Source organism: Anabrus simplex, chromosome 7 (genome assembly GCF_040414725.1).
Source record: "Anabrus simplex isolate iqAnaSimp1 chromosome 7, ASM4041472v1, whole genome shotgun sequence".
NCBI lineage: Eukaryota > Metazoa > Arthropoda > Insecta > Orthoptera > Tettigoniidae > Anabrus > Anabrus simplex.
The window spans coordinates 335,411,768-335,430,370 of record NC_090271.1 but is presented as its reverse complement, the minus strand read 5'-3'; the positions used below and the strand labels follow the sequence as shown (position 1 = coordinate 335,430,370).

The 18,603-nt window shown below is 37.9% G+C and overlaps 1 protein-coding gene across 3 annotated transcripts in view; it reads left to right on the top strand.

Annotated features, from left to right (window-relative positions):
- LOC136877157 (calcium-activated chloride channel regulator 4) overlaps positions 1–18,603 on the top strand; it is a 115,804-nt gene that overhangs the window by 21,136 nt on the left and 76,065 nt on the right. For all 3 annotated transcript variants that reach the window (XM_067150966.2, XM_067150967.2, XM_067150969.2), the window contains exons 5-6: positions 634–769; positions 10,273–10,476. In XM_067150966.2, coding sequence (XP_067007067.2) covers positions 634–769; positions 10,273–10,476 — 340 coding nt within the window. The remainder of the gene's footprint in view (positions 1–633; positions 770–10,272; positions 10,477–18,603) is intronic.

Sequence of the window (18,603 nt, the reverse complement as noted above, 5' to 3'; positions counted from 1 at the left end):
CTCCTTTCAATACAAACCAGATATGAAGTTTTTAATGTTGAATTAGAGCTTGACTCAGCTAAGGGCCCTGTGGTCATCAACCCATATTCCCAATTTGAGAGTCCATGGGTGCAGGGTATCACTTTTCATTTACCTGTTATACAGCCAGGATATACATTACGGATTTATTCTACTGTCCTCACTCACAGGGGGTTCTTAAAGTTCAGTCAGCACCACTACATGCTTAAAGCAGTTATAATTCCTATATAAATGGAATAATTTTTCCAGCTAACTCATTCTTGGTTGCCCTGTATTGTGTACACATGTTGAGGCATTGTGAGAATTAACTACCCCAAATTAATACTTTATAACTCAAACACAGTTTGGGCAACAGACTGACATTTGTTAAACAATGTTCTAAGCATGAAGCACAACTCAGAAACTGAGGGAATTACAGTGCTTGTTGTTATGCCATGCATTGGGGGAGTGATGAGAGTAACTGCTACCTCTATCTTCAGTGCCTCATCAAGGGAGACTCCCAATTAACTAAATTAAATGACTACAGGCTCTGTAAAAAATATCACTATGTAAACATGATTTTTCATTGGCTGTTACATTTAGTAATGTTCCCTTCATGTTTGTATGTTCTGACAGAAATGTTATGAAAGATGGATTGCAAGAAATAGGTACCACTTACCAGGTACAGGACAAGTATGGAGTACCTGGACTGATTAATGCATTGCAGAATGCTCTACATTCTTCTTTATCATCAGTATCTCCCCCTGTTGTTGTAAGTACTGCAGTCACAATTAACCATGTTCACATTTCTGCTATAATTATTATAATGATAATGAAGATGTTAAAACCTGACACCAAGAACCTTTGGTTAAAAAAAGGAACTTCAATCAATCAATCAATCAATCAATCAATCAATCAATCAATCAATCAATCAATCAATCAATCAATCAATCGATCAATCAATCAATCAATCAATCATCAGTGATGATTTGCATTTAGGGCAGTTACCCAGGTGGCAGATTCCCTAGCAATTAAAACCAAACCCCATGGCACTACAGCCCTTGAAGGGCCTTGGCCCACCAAGCGACTGTTGCTCAGCCCATAGGCCTACAGATTACGAGGTGTCGTGTGGTCAGCAAGACGAATCCTCTCGGCCATTATTCTCGGCTTTCTAGACCAGTCCCTAGCCATTGTTTACTTCATATTTACATTTATTTATAACAGTTAACCTAGGTTTTTCTTAAATATTTTCATCGAACTTTGATATTTATTGACCATCTCCCTTGATAATTTATTCGCATCCCTTACTCCTCATCCTATAAATGTATATTTTCCCCAATCTGTCCTCTTGAATTCCAACTTTATCTTTCCTACTTTTAAAAGCTCCACTGAAGCTTATTCTTCTACTTATGTCATTCCACGCAAATTCTCCATTGACAGCTCGTCTCCTTACTCCCAAGTCTTCCCAGCCGATAGTTTGCAACATTTTAGTAACTCTAGTCCTTTGTTGGAAATAACCCAGAACAAATCGTGCTGCTTTCCTTTGAATTTTTTCCAGTTCTCGTATCAAGTAGTCCTGGTGAGGTTCCCAAACACTGGAGCCATATTCTAACTGCAGTCTTACCAGAGACATATGTGCCCTCTCCTATACATCCTTACTACAATCCCTAAAATACCCTCATAATCATGCACAGAGATCTGTACCCTTTATTTACAATCCCATTCATGTGATTACCCCAATGAAGATCTTTCCAATTATAGTGATATTGATTTGCATTGTTTTCTGGCAATGAGAAACTTATTGTACATATTAGGTTAGATTTGTATATAGGGCCTATGTCTCATTTTTCCAAGACATCCTCAAGCTTATTCAGATTACAGATTTAGTGTACATTTAGCAAAAGAAGCAAGTTCTAGAAACGTTAATTTTATACAGAGTAAAAAACCTTCAACAATAAATATTTTATTTGTGTTGTACAAATCTGCTTCTTTGTATACAACAGGATATACTCTACATGAACATGTTGGCTGGAGGGGACGACATACCCAAGGCCAGTGATAAGTATAGCCGCACATGCTAGCTGTGAGGTGTTTCACTTTATCCAACAATAATGTAACAGTTTTGATGATTGTTTTAACGAAAGCAAAATGGTGAAAAAGAGTTCCTCGGAGGATGATGTTTTAAATTCTATTAACGTAGCGGAGTTTCTAACGAGTTAATTCTATGAAAGGGCATTTTCTTTTTCAGGAAAAGTTAGCTCCATGAAAAAAAGGAAATGAGACAGTAGCTGATTGATTTGATGGAAAATAATCATAGAGGAGTGCAACGTATTGAGGAGGTTTCTCCACAGTGGAGATAGGGAAAGCGACTCCAGTGTTTCCGTTTGTCAAAACCTTCTCCCGATTGCAAGCAAAGCTCCAGATCCCAGTTCGAAACTAGAATATGACTCTCTGGAATCTAGTGATGTTCCGAGTCCAATGCCATGCAAGTTGTCCTGTTCTAGTTATGTTCCTAGTCACGTAAAATGTGTGCCAGAAAATATCAGTATGGAGTAAAAGAAGAGGGCTGTAAAACTTTTGCTTAACGAAACTTTCACATGTCCACAAATATTTTGGGTTAGTGAAGTCAGAGTGAAGGTTACCCAGTTGTTAAGGTATGATTCACGTTTATCATGCACGTATCATCATATCTGTATCATACACGTATCATACCTTAACAACTGGGTTACCTTCTCTGATTTGCTTTCAACGTTTTAACTTTTAACATCTGTCATTGTATTTGCTGCCATGTGTTTTATATTTTAACTAGTGATAATTTAACATCGTCTTGTAGGTGCTATCATGTGTTTTATATTGTTGTTTGACAAGTTGTGTTTTGCTCAGTCGATTCATTGGATGATGATGACGCGCAATGAGCGTTGAAACTAGTACCAATCTTCTTTCAACGACATGTGATATTTACTCGCATCAATAAATATTCATTGTATTGAAAAGGTGGACCCTGAACGTTTTCATTTTACTGTAATCCCAGTTCAATATGGAACAAAATGAAGTTTCTAACTTTCAATGGATCAGCCGTTTCAAGAAACAACACAGAATTGGGAGTAGGAAAATTATGAAATGTGTATCCCGTTTGCATATTCAGGATGGAAAACAAAAGAATAAGGCTGCAGAAGAATTTCTAGACATGGCTCGAGAACAATTCTCCATTACACTCCATCCTCTATTTACAACAAAGCAGGTTCAAGTGCGAAAAGCAATTCAAAAGGACTCCATAGGCGCTATCCTCCCGATTATCACACATATATTCAATTACTGTCTCAGAAATGGAACTTTCCCTGCACTCTGGAAACAAGCTAATGTCATCCCAGTGCCCAAGATAAACGATCCTAAACTGACCTCTGACTATCGCCCAGTTTCTATTCTTCCAGCGCTTTCTAAGGCTTTGGAAAGACTGGTGTACGAGCAAGTATTGAAATATTTAAATAACTATTCTCTCCTTGACCCATTACAATCGGGCTTTAAGAAAGGGTACAGCACTGCCACGGCTCTCCTTAAAGTGACAGAAGACATCAGACTAGCTATGGAACAACGACAACTTACAGTACTAACGCTACTGGATTTCAGTGGTGCTTTTGATACAATAGACTTACAGCTACTAATTAAGAAAATGGAATATTACTTGTTTGACCCTTTAGTACTGAAGTTTTTTACGTCATATTTGAAAGATCGGAGGCAGCGGGTGATAACTCGCGAAAGAAATTCAGAATGGCGTACAAGGAAAGTTGGCACGCCACAAGGTAGTATTTTAGGACCGTTGCTTTTTACATTGTATATCAATGACATTTCATCTTCTCTAAAAACGTGTAATTATCACCTATATGCTGATGATCTCCAAATTTACTACCATTGCAGCTTAAGCGAATTACCAAACGCAGTAAAATGCATAAATGATGACATGAAAAGACTCAGTGAATATGCTCTCGCAAACAAACTTCTCATAAATCCATCAAAATCGCAAGCTATCATTGTCGGTTCCCAGAAGCTCCTACACAAGATCAATGATTCGATCATTCCTCCTTTACAAATAAATAATAGCACAATTCCGTATAGTAAAACAGTGAGAAATCTTGGGGTGACTATGACTGAAACTCTAAATTGGACAGAACATATCAAAAACATAAGACATAAGGTGTTTGCTACTCTACACCCACTGAAATTAAACAAAGATATTATACCACTAAACATGCGACAAAGATTAACACAGACCCTAATTCTTCCTATCCTTGACTACTGTGATGTTATCTTGGTAGACGCTACTAAAGAACAAACTAGGAAACTGCAGCGTATTATGAATTGTTGCCTTAGATTCATTTTTAACCTAAGATATGATGCGCATATTACTCCTTATTATCAAGCACTGCACTGGTTAAAACCTGATAAGAGACGTGAATATCATATACTTGTCTTAATACACAAACTCCTGCATAGTAACTCCCCCCGGTATATTTCATCTAAACTTCACTTCCTCTCTTCCTTCCATAATCGTAACACTCGCTCGGGCTCCACTTTAGCTATTCCTCTTCACCACTCTTCTGTGTATAATAAATCTTTCATTGTAACCGGATCCAGGCTTTGGAATTCCCTGCCAGTAAGTGTCAGGGGCATTGACTCCTTCCTCAAATTTAAAATATCTTGCCGAGACTTCCTGTTGAGAGATACCGATTGAAGTGTGTATTGGTGTGTATTGTGTGCGTGTGATTGGTAATTGTAAAATTAAAAGTTGTTTCTGTTAGTTTTATATAATATAAACGTAAGGGTAGTTGATAAGTGTGTACATTGTAAGTGTATGTGCAAGTGTCTGTGTGAGATAGAAAAGACTGAAGTAACGAGCTAATAAGCTGCATATTGTGTGGATGTGTAACTTAAGCTTAATTTAGGAAATAGTATAAGTAGTGTAATTAGTAATAGGCAACCTTAATATTATTTATTGTATTGTGGTTAAGTGTAAGAGAGGGCCGGGTGCCCTAACTTCGCCACACGAAAGAAGCCATAATAAATAAATATTTTGTAGGTGAGAAAATCATGCACACGATAGCGCAATCAGTTAGTTCACTAATACATTCATACACCATAATACAAACAATCATTATGGATGGTTCTTTGTTCCCTAAATTATTTATTGCACTGCAGGAGTCAACCAGAACCATCGGTTCTCTGGTTTCAAAAAAAAAAGTTTAAAGCAGATAACATCATTGTCACTGCCATAGAATCAGGAAAAGTAGGGAAAACTGAACTGTAAATATGTTTTAGAGAAGCCTTTTTTCCATTCTCTGAAGACAACTGTGCCCTGCTATTGGATCTGTAGACCACATACAGTGGAGTGATGGGACATTCAATTCATTTTATTGAATCAGTTAATTTGATTCCGTTCACGTTACTGAATCGATACAGTGATCCGATTCACGGCACATTGGTCACCGCTCCTACTGCATCTGTGTAGTATGTGCTGGTAAGACAGCAGCAACGGCATTCAGTGCTCTGAGCTGCCATCTGGTCTTCATACTATGAAATCCTTTCTTAGAAAAAATGCTAGTCACTCTAATACATCGAAGGTTTCTGGCGATGCAGGGTGGGAAAAGTTAGGATTAGGAAGGTAGCAGCCATGGCCTGAATTAAGGTACAGTCCCAGCATTTCCTGGTGGGAAAATGGGGAAACTATGGAAAACCATCTTAACGGCTGCCGACGGTGGGATTCAAACCTACCATCCCCCGAATACAAACGCATAGCTACGCGATACTAACCGCACGACAACTCGTTCAGTCATTTTTGAAAATATGTATTTTTCTATCAGCTGAGGATTTTTTTAAATCGTCATATTTTGTATAGGGTACCCGATATGTACAGTAGCCCACTGGTTTTCTGATTCAACATACTGTTGGTTAAGTTATTGCGTCTGTCCACATATGATTGAAGTCTTGTGGAACGATGTGACATATGAACTGAGAGAATACTGAGCCGTTCTTCCCAATATAAAACAGCTACTTTTGAGTGGTCATGATCATGACTCATAGTCATAGGGCAGGCTAGAGTTGAGTTTAATTCTCAAATGTCAACTAAGTTATAATACTAAGATTCATTAAACTAATAAATAGTATAACCTAATACCCTACCTACTTACTAGCTACTTCAGAATTATGTTTTGACTACCTTTTTAACACTGCAAATAAATCCATCTATAATTTAAACCTCCCTGTAAGAAGAGGGCAGTGAATGCAAATGGGTATTATTTTCAAATGAGCTGAGCTCAAGAGTCCATTATAGCAGTACCATGGCTCACTGTATGTCTCGCTGCAGTGGAAGCTCGGCTCTCCGCCAGTGTCCAGTGATATACTAACAATTTGTTGGTTGTTTTGATCCACCTTTTCAATACAAATTACAGTTTGTGTTGCTAAGTTGTAATGTTACAACACTAATTTACCGGGACATGTTTCGCTTTTATTCACAAGCATCATCAGCCTATACAATTGCCTCAAGGTTTGTCATATTTGGATTGTTGTTACAAATTTCATTACATTGATTGTAAATCTAATTTCAGTGATAACAATATTTAAAACACAAGAATAATATACACATTAAAAATTATGACAATATGATTTGCAATGTTAAAATGGAGTAACTCTTAATTCTAAAACACATTGACGTACAAAACACAGTTTTTACAATTTGAAAATTTGGCTAAAAATTGTTTGCGATGTTAAAATTGATTCAACTATATAAATCGAAAGAAACAGAATCAGATACTCAAAATTTGGATTGAACCCCCTTTTAACCATAACTTACATCAAAACAATCAACTTCCAACGGAGAGTCTGGTCGCTACAAACAAGAATTAAATATGTCAATACTTCCTCTGATCAAATTGCCAAACTGCAGCAGCAAGCCTCATCAAATCTAGAATCCATTTTCCAACGAACCCAAGACTTCAATTCTAGATTATCATCATGACTAATCACGCATAATACAAAATTACAGTCTTTTTAAATAACATTATTTAGAGAGCACAATTCTTAACTAAAATTCTCAATACTGAAATGTTACTGTATTCTAGAAACCAACGCACTTCAGAAACTATGGCTCCTATATATTACCATCCAATATTTATATTTATGACTCAAATTTTAATGCCAAATTATATTTCAATCAATTTTATTTTAACATTGCACACAATTTTTAGCCAAATTTTCAAATTGTAAAAACTGTGTTTTGGACGTCAATGTGTTTTAGAATTAAGAGTTACTCCATTTTAACATTGCAAATCATATTGTCATAAGTTTTAATGTGTATATTATTCTTGTGTTTTAAATATTGTTATCACTGAAATTAGATTTACAATCAATGTAATGAAATTTGTAACAACAATCCAAATATGACAAACCTTGAGGCAATTGTATAGGCTGATGATGCTTGTGAATAAAAGCGAAACATGTCCCAGTAAATTAGTGTTGTAACATTACAACTTAGCAACACAAACTGTAATTTGTATTGAAAAGGTGGATCAAAACAACCAACAAATTGTTAGTATATCATAGCATAGTTCAATACGGGTCTAATAATGAAATTAGTTACATGTAAAGTGTCCAGTGAGCCGATAAGGAGCCGTGTGTATCTTGTGTCTCACTGAGCCGTGCTCGTTCACGATTCTTTCGGTGTGCCATGGCTCACTGTATGTCTTGCCGCAGCAGAAGCTCGGCTCTCCGCCAGTGTCCAGTGAGCCGATAAGGAGCTTGTGTCTCACTGAGCCATGCTTGTTCACAATTCTTTCGGTGTGCCATGGCTCACTGTAAGTCTCGCTGCAGCGGAAGGTCGGCTCTCCGCCAGTGTCCAGTGAGCCGATAAGGAGCCGTGTGTATCTTGTGTCTCACTGAGCCATGCTCGTTCACGATTCTTTCGATGTGCCATGATTCACTGTCTCACTGCAGCGGAAGCTCGGCTCCCTGTCAACGTCCAGTGAGTGCGCCACTCAGCACTGTCCGCTGGAAATAAGCTGAATCGTGTGCCATGAGCTCGCCGTTCCTGTGAATCAATTCATTCGGACACTTGAATGAATCTATACACTGCTTCGAATCATGCATTCAGTAGCCAACACTAATACAGTGGTACAACTTGACATGCAAAACAATTGAACTGCTTCAGATTCCTCCAGGTACCACGGGGATAATTAAAATGTTAGACTAATTCTTCTTCTGGCAGTGGAAAGCTTTATACTACCAATTAACACCAGGCAAATGCTAGGGATTTACCTTAATTAAGGTTGCTTCCTTCTCACTCCAAAGCCATTCCTATTGCATCGTCACTGTAAGACCCATCTATGTTGGTGTGACGTAAAACAAATTGTAAAAAAAAAAAAATACAGTTATGAAAACTGTTCTATGTTGCAGTTTGGTGATTGTTGACTGACATGCCTGATACCAAAATGTGAATAAATGTTGACATTAGGTGATGAAGTTTTGAACATGAGTGTTACCGATACCTTAATTATAAAAAGACTGGGTAAACAAGTGGCAGGTAATCTGGTGACAGTCCTGAATGTAGATCAATGATTGATTGATTGATTGATTGATTGATTGATTGATTGATTGATTGATTGATTGATTGATTGATTGATTGATTGATTGATTGATTGATTGATTGATTGAACCTAACCTTTTAGTTTTATTTCAGTCATTATTCAATATTATTACCTGAAAACCAGCATGAAATTAAGTAGTAGTAGTAGTAGTAGTAGTCAAGGATGCAGTGGTGCCAAACACACTGAATGGTAGTCTGAAACCTGTCTGTAAAGGGGTAATGCGGACTGAAACCCATTTCCCTTTTACTTGGCTGAAGTTTCTTTTGTTTTATAACATGTTAATTTTTTAAACCTCCCACATTATTTCAAAGGTCCATAGTGAAGAACTTCCGTATCTAATCAGTACTGCCAACTGTATTTTTTTTACACTGTTTCATAAATCTCTGGAATGTGTGATACTAATTATTACTTCAAACATCGTCCGACTCGTTGGCTGAATGGTCAGCATACTGGCCTTTGGTTCAGAGGGTCCCGGGTTCAATTCCCGGCTGGATTGGGGATTTTAACCTTCATTGGTTGATTCCAATGGCTCGGGGGCTGGATGTTTCTGCTGTCCCCAACATCCCTGGAACTCACACACTACACATAACACTATCCTCCAGCACAATAACATGCAGTTACCTACACATGGCAGATGCCACCCACCATTGGAGGGTCTGCCTTACAAGGGCTGCACTCGGCTAGAAATTAGCCACACAAAATTATTATAGTTCAAACATCCAAGTGTGACAGAATCTTTTATTTTTAAATTAACAGACAAATTGAAAAAAACATCGTCATTAATGTTTTGCTAGTAGTAGTAGTAGCAAATTCTCCCGATATTGGAAGACGTTAAGCAAATAACTCTTCTTGTTCTTCTTGTTTTTCCAATAGGTTTTCATTCTTTCCAAGAAGGATAATTATTATTATTATTATTATTATTATTATTATTATTATTATTATTATTATTATTATTATTATTATTATTATTATTATTATTATTATTATTATTATTATTATTATCATCATCATCATCATCATCATTATTATTATTTACCAGATACTGGTACTCTAGAAAATTATTAACATGTATAATAATTAATTAATAGTGCTAGTGGTAAATATGTCTCAATATAGAAACCAGTTACAACTTACAAAACCCATTGAGTTAACCTAACAAAGCACATTATATTCTAATGCTTTGCTATAGCTGTGGTGTGCAGTTTTCTTGCCCTTCTGATTTTCTATTTTCTTCAAATAAACAGAGGTATATTGAGACGTGTAAATACTTACAACTAATTTAATACAATTATCTTCCTGTTTTAATTGATCCAAAGCCCTTCTGAGCAACCCATTATATGGATGTTCATATTTAATTTAGTCATTTCATGAATGAGTCTGAAACCTATTTCTGTTTCCACTACAACCCTGGTAGTTGTAGTACAGCTTGTAGATTTTAGAAAAATATACTCATTAATGTAAATAGTTTTAGAGTAAAATATGCCCATGTAGTCCTATTGTTGTTTCTTTTGAATTAGGTAATAGAAAATGGTTGCTAATGTTTGTCAGTATTTATGAGAGTCTTATCACCATACCTTCATTTATGAGCCTATAAGGAGATTTGAATGTAAAAAAAGACAATGTATATTATGTTTTGTTACAGCTGTTAGAAGCTGAACTGATGTATATGGAGAGGATGTCTGGAATATTCCAAGTTGATAGCACTACTTCAGCCAACCTCTGCATGAGCATTTCATTCTGGCCAGGTAGCACTGATGTATCTATTAAACTGACCAGGCCTGATGGGTTGTCGTACCCTACTCAGTTGGCCGAACAATATTATCACAACTGTTCAAGTAATAGAATGGTGAGTTTTTTGTCTCTTTCTTTCTTTCTTTCTTTCTTTCTTTCTTTCTTTCTTTCTTTCTTTCTTTCTTTTTCTTTCTTTCTTTTTTTCACATAAAACCTGCAAGGATAGACACATCATCATCGACCCAAAGGTTGTGAGCAACATAGAAATAGTGCACTGGGTGCATTTTTTCAGCCAGTTGTTTGATTTCTTGATAATGTCATCCTTGAGTGATATTACAGAGGAATCTTGCTCTAGATCTTTCTCTGGATATTCTGCCTTCAACACATAGTTCCAGAAGTGTGGTTCACCAATAATTTGAGTGTCCTGATCTATATGTTTTTATAAATCTCTTCTATGTTGTTGGTGATATAGTTTTAGATTCCAGAGACTATTCTTTTTGTCAACACTTTTTAGACTGATGTTGCATATAGGCAAATGAAGGAAACCTTTGAAGAAGGTAAATCTAGGCATATGAATATTAAGAGCTCAGATGGAAAACCACTTCTGTGGAAAGAAGATAAGGCAGAAAGATGGCTGGAGCATATCCAACAGTTGTAACTTATCAAGGTAAAGACGTAGATGATATGGTTCAAGAACAAGAAGAGGCTATTGATGCTGATGAAATGGGAGACCCAATTTTGAGGTCAAAATTTGACAGAGACCTAAATAGGAACAAGGCACATGGAATTGATGACATTCCCTCTGAATTACTTACTGCCTTAGGAGAAATTAGCATGGTGAGGTTATTCCATTTAGTGTACATCCCAAGAGGCTACAGGAAAGAATACGTTCCTGGATGGAGTGAACAGAGCGATGCCCTATACAAAGATTTTCTTGAAACAGGTGCCCATACGACTGGTGAGGAGCTATTACGAAGTCTGGATGAAAATCGTACACAGAAATGGACAGAAACAGTTAGTAACTTGGATTTCCCTCATTCCAGTAGAGAAGCCTGGAGCCTACTGAGAAAACTTGGAGGAAGCTCAACAGGAGGTAGAGAGAAGTCAACTATCTCATCAAACAAAATAGCCTCCCATATTGTTTTAACTTCAAGGGTTACTAAAGATAAAAAACATACAAAAACTGTGAAAAAGAACCTAAGGATGCTTAAACGTACCTCCGCATCCTCTTCCGAGTACTCTGAAGCCTTCACGATTGATGAGGTTGATACAGCATTAAAGGACATGAAAGTTGGTAAGGCACCAGGTTTTGATGGAATACATCCTGAATTTATCATAAATATGGGACGGAATGCGAGAAGGTGGTTGACGTGCTTCTTTACCCACATACTTCAGACAGGTGTTCTTCCCAAGGAGTTTAAGATGACTAAAATCCTTGCCATATTGAAACCTGGCAAACCAAAAGATATACCACAAAGCTACAGATCAATTGCTCTCCTCAGTTGTTGCTATAAACTCCTTGAAAGACTACTATACAACAAAATCAGCATTGTAATTAATCAACATATCTCTATTGACCAAGCTGGTTTTAAGCAGAATCGTAGCTGTTGTGACCAAGTCCTTGCATTCACAACATGCATTGAAGCAGGATTTCAGCAACAGTTGAAAACCTCTGCTGTTTTTCTAGATCTTTCTGCTGCTTATGACACGGTTTGGAGAGAAGGGCTGCTGTATAAACTTCTTCAGGTATTACCATGTAAAACCACGGTACAATTAATTGGAAACATGCTGAATAATAGACTCTTTCAGGTTGTTCTAGGGAATAGGACTAGCAAGCTGAGAAGATTGAACAATGGTCTCCCTCAAGGATCAGTCTTGGCTCCTCTCCTGTTCAATCTGTATATATCAGATTTGCCACCAACGAAATGTACAAAATTTTGCTATGCTGATGATATAGCTTTAGCTACAAGTCATAATAACCTGAAAGAAATGGAGAACACTTTAACTGATGACCTTTCCATTCTTAGTGACTATTTTCGAAAATGGAGACTCCAACCAAACACCAGCAAAACTGAGGTGTCCTACTTTCATCTAAATAACAAAATGGCAAACTGTACTCTACAAGTGTCTTGTAACAGTAAGGTCCTCAGACACAATAATTACCCAAAGTACTTAGGTATAACATTAGATCGGACACTCTTCTTCAGGCAACATCTAGTAAATACAGCAGCAAAGATTACGAGTCGTAACAACATTCTGCAGAAGTTGTGTGGTACAACCTGGGGTGCTTCTGCAACTACCTTGAGATGTTCTGCCCTTGGTTTAGTTTTCTCTGCGGCAGAATATTGTGCTCCTGTGTGGATCAACAGCTGCCATGTGAAAATTGTGGACACTCAACTCAACAACACAATGAGGATTATTTCAGGTGTAATAAGATCAACTCCTACCCACTGGCTTCCTGTCTTGAGCAACATCATGCCTCCTTCATTCCATACAGCACAAGCACTGTTGAGAGAATACTCCAAGATAAATGAGAACCGTGACTTGCCCATCCACTCCAATATTCCTGACCTTCAGAGGAACCGGTTGAAATCTAGACATCCGCCAGTTAAGTTCGCTCAGAAGTTCACAGAAGACAATTTCAACCCCTATGCCCAATGGAAGGAAGATTGGATCTCAAAAACAGGTGAACATCTCTAGCCTTTCTTCCCACCTAATTCGAGGTCTGATCTCCCAAGAAGAACTTGGACCATCCTTAATAGGATTCGATGTGGTCATGGTGTCTGTGCTGCATCCCTGTATAAATGGCGAAAGATACAATCCCCCGAGTGTGACTGTGGTGCTCCTTTTCAAACCATCGAATACATTGTAAAGGAGTGTAGCAGAAGAACCTACCCTGGAGATTGGTTTGATTTTCTAGAGGCCAATACAGAGGCTCTAGAATGGATAACATCTTTGGACATTAAAATATAATGTACTTGCTTTCTTGTTTCTGTATTTATTTATATGCCATACGATAAATAAATAAATAATCCATTTAGTGTGTAAGATGTATGAGACAGGAGAAGTACCATCCGATTTTCAGCACAATGTTGTTATACCTATCCCAAGAAAGCTGATGCTGACAAGTGTGAAAACTACTGCACCATTAGTTTAGTATCTCATGCCTTGGTAAGTTATTCCAATCCCTAACTTCCCTTCCTATAAATGAATATTTTCCCCAATTTGTCCTCTTGAATTCCAACTTTATCTTCATATTGTGATCTTTCCTACTACAGCTCAGAACATACCACTTAAATACAAAGTATGTTACAAGTTATTGTTTTAATATCCACCTATTCAATACAAAGTTCTTTGTATGTACATTTCAGTATGGACCTAACATGAGAATTATAATGTGTAACATACCACTTAGTCGAGCAGCTCATCTTCTTTCTCCCAATTCTTCCCAGCCCAAACTTTGCAACATTTTTGTAACGCTACTCTTTTGTTGGAAATCACCCAGAATAAATCGAACTGCTTTTCTTTGGATTTTTTCCAGTTCTTGAATCAGGTAAATCCTGGTGAGGGTCCCAGGATTCAAGGGATTCAATAATGTTGATTGCATCAAGCTATTTGAGATTCTGAAGGTGATCAGGATCAGATACTGAGAACAAAGAATTATCTACAATCTGTATAAAAATCAGTCTGCAATGATAATGGTGTGACTATTATTGCTCTCTTGTTTATTGACATGCGGCATGCAGGAAAGATGGCAACCCTTGTGGGACTCATCCTGTATTTGAAGTATCTTGTACAAAAACTAAATTTACACCTTGTTTCATGATGACTTTATGTACGGTGTATGTACAACAGTGAGATGAATCTGCAGTTTTATTTTAATCTAATACCATTAAAAATTACTCTATTGTAACCTTTTCAGTTTATTGAAAATTTCTAGACCAGGGGTTTCCAATTTGTAAGGGCCCGAGGGCCACATTGGAAACCTTACGCATGAATGCAGGCTGCACATTAATGATACACAAATTTTCGTAAAATTCCACAAATAGAAAAGAGCAACTAGTATGGAATAACATGCATGGTTCAATTGAAGTGAAGTTCAATAATTTTTAACTGCTTAAAACACTATTTTGCAATTGCTTAGAAGAGTGAAATATAAAATAAAGGCTATTATACCCAGAGTCTTCCCTTAGAAGACTGGATAAGATGTGACCTTTGTGTGGGAAATAACACATAAATTCATCAGCTGCTGCCTTGCAGTGAGGCAGGGGACTGCCAAAGGCTAAGGGAGACCACCCTGAAAGAAAATCCTCTAGTACGTTAGGCCTAGCAAGTCAGTACAGGAGTACAATGCAGTTGCTTTCAAAATGAAAACGAGCCTCGGAAAGAAACATATTCTGAATGTCGACAATACTTCAAGTACTCTTGGAACTAATGACGACGTCATGTCCGATGTTCATTCAAGATGCACGAGAAGACCCGATCATAGAAACAAGCTTCGGATTGGAACCTTAAACGTTATGACTCTAACAGGAAAATGCAACGAAATCACGGATTTAATGAACCGTAGACATATTCACATCCTAGGGCTGAGTGAAACCAAATGGAAAGGTTGCAACACAAGAATGTTAGAGGACGGATATAAATTATACTGGAGTGGTAATCCTGCAGTGGCGAGGAATGGAGTTGGTTTTATACTTCATAAAGACATCGATAGTGTAACAGATGTCTCCTTCATCAATGAGAGATTAATCAAAGCTAAAATATACCTAAATGGAGAAACTCAAACTGTAATCCAAGTTTATGCTCCCCAGCAGGGTTGTAGCGATGACCAAAAAGCAAGCTTCCTAGAAAAACTAGAGGACATCATTGATGAAGAGAACATAATGATAATTGGGGATTTTAATGCCCAGGTAGGAACTGATAGGTCAGGTTATGAAGGCATTATTGGTCCATATGGATTTGGTAATAGAAATGAGGAGGGTGAACTTCTGCTTGATCTATGTACACGAAACCAACTTCTGGTGAAGAACTCGTGGTTTCAGAAACGGGATAGCCACAAGATAACGAGATACAGTTGGGACGGTCAGTATAGATCAGTGATAGACCTTATCATCACAGATAGGTCAAGTGCAGAAAAGGTGCACGATGTAAAAGTGATACCTAGTGAGAGCCTTGATAGTGACCATAGACTCCTCATTGCAGACCTAAAAGTCACCAAACCTATTATTAAAGTAGACAAGAAGAAAAAACCACGAATTAAAGACTGGAAATTGAAAGATGTGGAAGTCAAACAGCAGTTTCAAGAGGAAATCAGAGCTAAAATACCAATAACAGACACAAAGAAAGGTAATGAAGAATGGAATGATTTTAAGGAAAGTCTGGTTGGCAGTGCAGATAAAATATGTGGAAGAACAAGCAGAAGAGTGAGAGAGAAAAGAACATCTTGGTGGAATGATAAAGTGAAAGAAGCCATAATGAAAAGGAATAAAGCCAAAAAACTTCTTGATGTGGCTAAGTCTGACAGAAGAATCAACAGTGACCAAATAGACAACAATAAATTGGAAGAGATAGCGAAGGAATATAGATACAGAAAGTTGGAAGTCAAGAGAATTGTACGGGAAGAAAAAGAGAAAAGTTGGAAAGAATTTACAACTAAACTGGAAGAAGACAGTAAAGGGAATATGAAAATGATATATGGAATAGTTAAAAGTAAAAGATCAGATAAAGAAGCAATTACAGCCCTGGAGACAGCAGATGGGAATATAGTTCGCAATATGAAAGATATCACGGATACAATGGGGCAGTATTTTGACAAGCTCCTAAATGGCCCTAAAGAGATCTCTGTTGAGGATGTAGGACAGAAAACAATAGAGGAAGATATCCCAATTACATGGACAGAAGTAGAGCAAGCTCTCCACAGGATGAGAAGTGGTAAGTCAGCAGGAGCTGATGAAATTACAGCTGACATGATTAAAGCTGCTGGTCCACCCGGAATACAGTGGCTGTATAGAGTTCTCAGAACAATATGGAAGGATAATGAAATACCTGAAGATTGGACAAAAGGGGTGATAGTTCCTATCTTTAAGAAAGGGAGTAGAAGGAAAAGTGAAAATTACAGAGGCATTACCCTCCTATCACACGGCCTTAAAATTATGGAGAAGATCATTGAAGCCAGAGTAAGGGATACACTAGAGCCTATCTTAGAAGAGGAACAACATGGTTTTAGGACTGGAAGAAGCACAACAGATCTGATATTTGCTTTGAGGATGTTGGCAGAGAAACACTGGGAAAGAGGAAAAGACCTAATTATTGTGTTTATGGACCTTGAAAAGGCGTATGATAATGTTCCTAGATCAACTATTTGGAAAAGTCTTAGAAAACTTGGTGTACCAGAGTACCTTATTAGGAAGATCCAAATGCTATATAGTAATTGTAAAAGTTGTGTCAGAATTGGAGATGGTCACTCTGAATGGTTCAATACAACCAAAGGAGTACAACAGGGAAGTGCCTTGTCACCACTTCTATTCATAGCAGTTATGGATACCATTTTAAAGGAACTAAAAGGAAAAGGTAATAAAGATCTTCAGGCTCTGGTGTTTGCAGACGATGTGGCAATATGGGATGAAACAGAGGAGGGAGTGCAAAATAATCTGAATGCATGGTGTAAGAAGTTTGATGACTATGGAATGAAATTGAACCCATCAAAAACAGTAGCATTAAAAATCAGCAGACATTATACAGAATGCAACATAAAAATACAGGACCACCAAGTTGAAGTAGTACACTAATTCAGTTATTTATGTAGCGTAATTGCTAGTAATAACAGAGCTGAGAGAGAAATAACAAACAGAGTAACCAAAGGCTCTAACTTTTACAGCATCGTTAGACACCTACTATGGGATCAGAAAGTCCCACAAAGAACAAAAATGACCCTGTACAAGTCATATTTCATTCCTATCCTTACATATTCTCTGGAAACCTGCACACTAACATCAAAGGATTATAGTAGGATTCAAGCCTGTGAAATGAAATTTCTTAGAACTGCCCTCCAGAAGACACGACTTGATCACGTGAAAAATGATGAGATCCGACCTAACCTAGGTCTAAATGAATCGATGGAGGAAAGACTTAGGTCATTAGACTTAAATGGTTTGGGCATGTTAAACGAATGAATAGCACAAGGTTACCATGTGCTTATTTGGAAAAGAGAATAACAGGTAGAAGACCAGCTGGAAGACCAAGAAGAAGATGGATGGACCAACTGAGGGAAGACGTGGAGAGAAGAGGATGGAATTGGGAATCTGTCTTGGACAACGAAATGTTTCTGAATAGGCAACTTTGGAAGACGCTCGTTTTCAAGCACCCTACCCGGCTCGCTGGAAGGGCAAACCGATGATGATGATGATGATTATACCCAGGACAATTGAATTTGGAGGAATAGCACCCAACAGTGTCAGTTCATTTGAATTAATATTTGACACCATGAACCTACTACGCTGTCGTAGGATGGGGAGAGGTGATAATCCCACGTGACGCGTCCCAGGTGGCGGATAGGAGGGATCCTAACCGGCTTGCTGGCGGACTTGAGCGAAATAAAATAGCTCTCGCGAACCAATCACACATCCCCCTGTGGGTTGGGGATGCAGGCGAAGAATACACCCACGGTATCCCCTGCTGTCGTAAGAGGTGACAACAAGGGGTGACCAAGGGATGATCGAATTAGAACCATGAGACTACTTGTAATTAGTACCACCATGTGGGGAACACCATGGGTCGCCTTTACTTGTGCGTTGTACCACTATGTTAGGTACACAATAGGTTTGTTATTAGTAGTGACAGTGTGTGAATCAGGGTGAGTTTTATAGTACCTGTGATTAGTAGCACTCTATGAGTGACACCTTGGGTCTGCCTTGCCTATGATTAGTACACCTATGTGAGGAAAACCATGGGATAGTACGAGTCCCTGTGACTAGTACACCTATGTGAGGAAAACCATAGGTCTGCGTTACATGTGTGCATTATATTACCAGTGAATAGTACCATAATGTGTAGAATACTGCAAGTCTACACTACTTTTGATTAGTACCGCAAGATGAGGTTCTACTTCCCCAGCTGTAAGTACCATTACGAGGGCCCGATGACCTGCATTTTGGACCCCTTTAGACTACAAGCATCATCGACTCAGTATTGTTCTTTAGAAGCAGTTCCTTGGTCAGTAATACTATTGTTGGACGCTAGT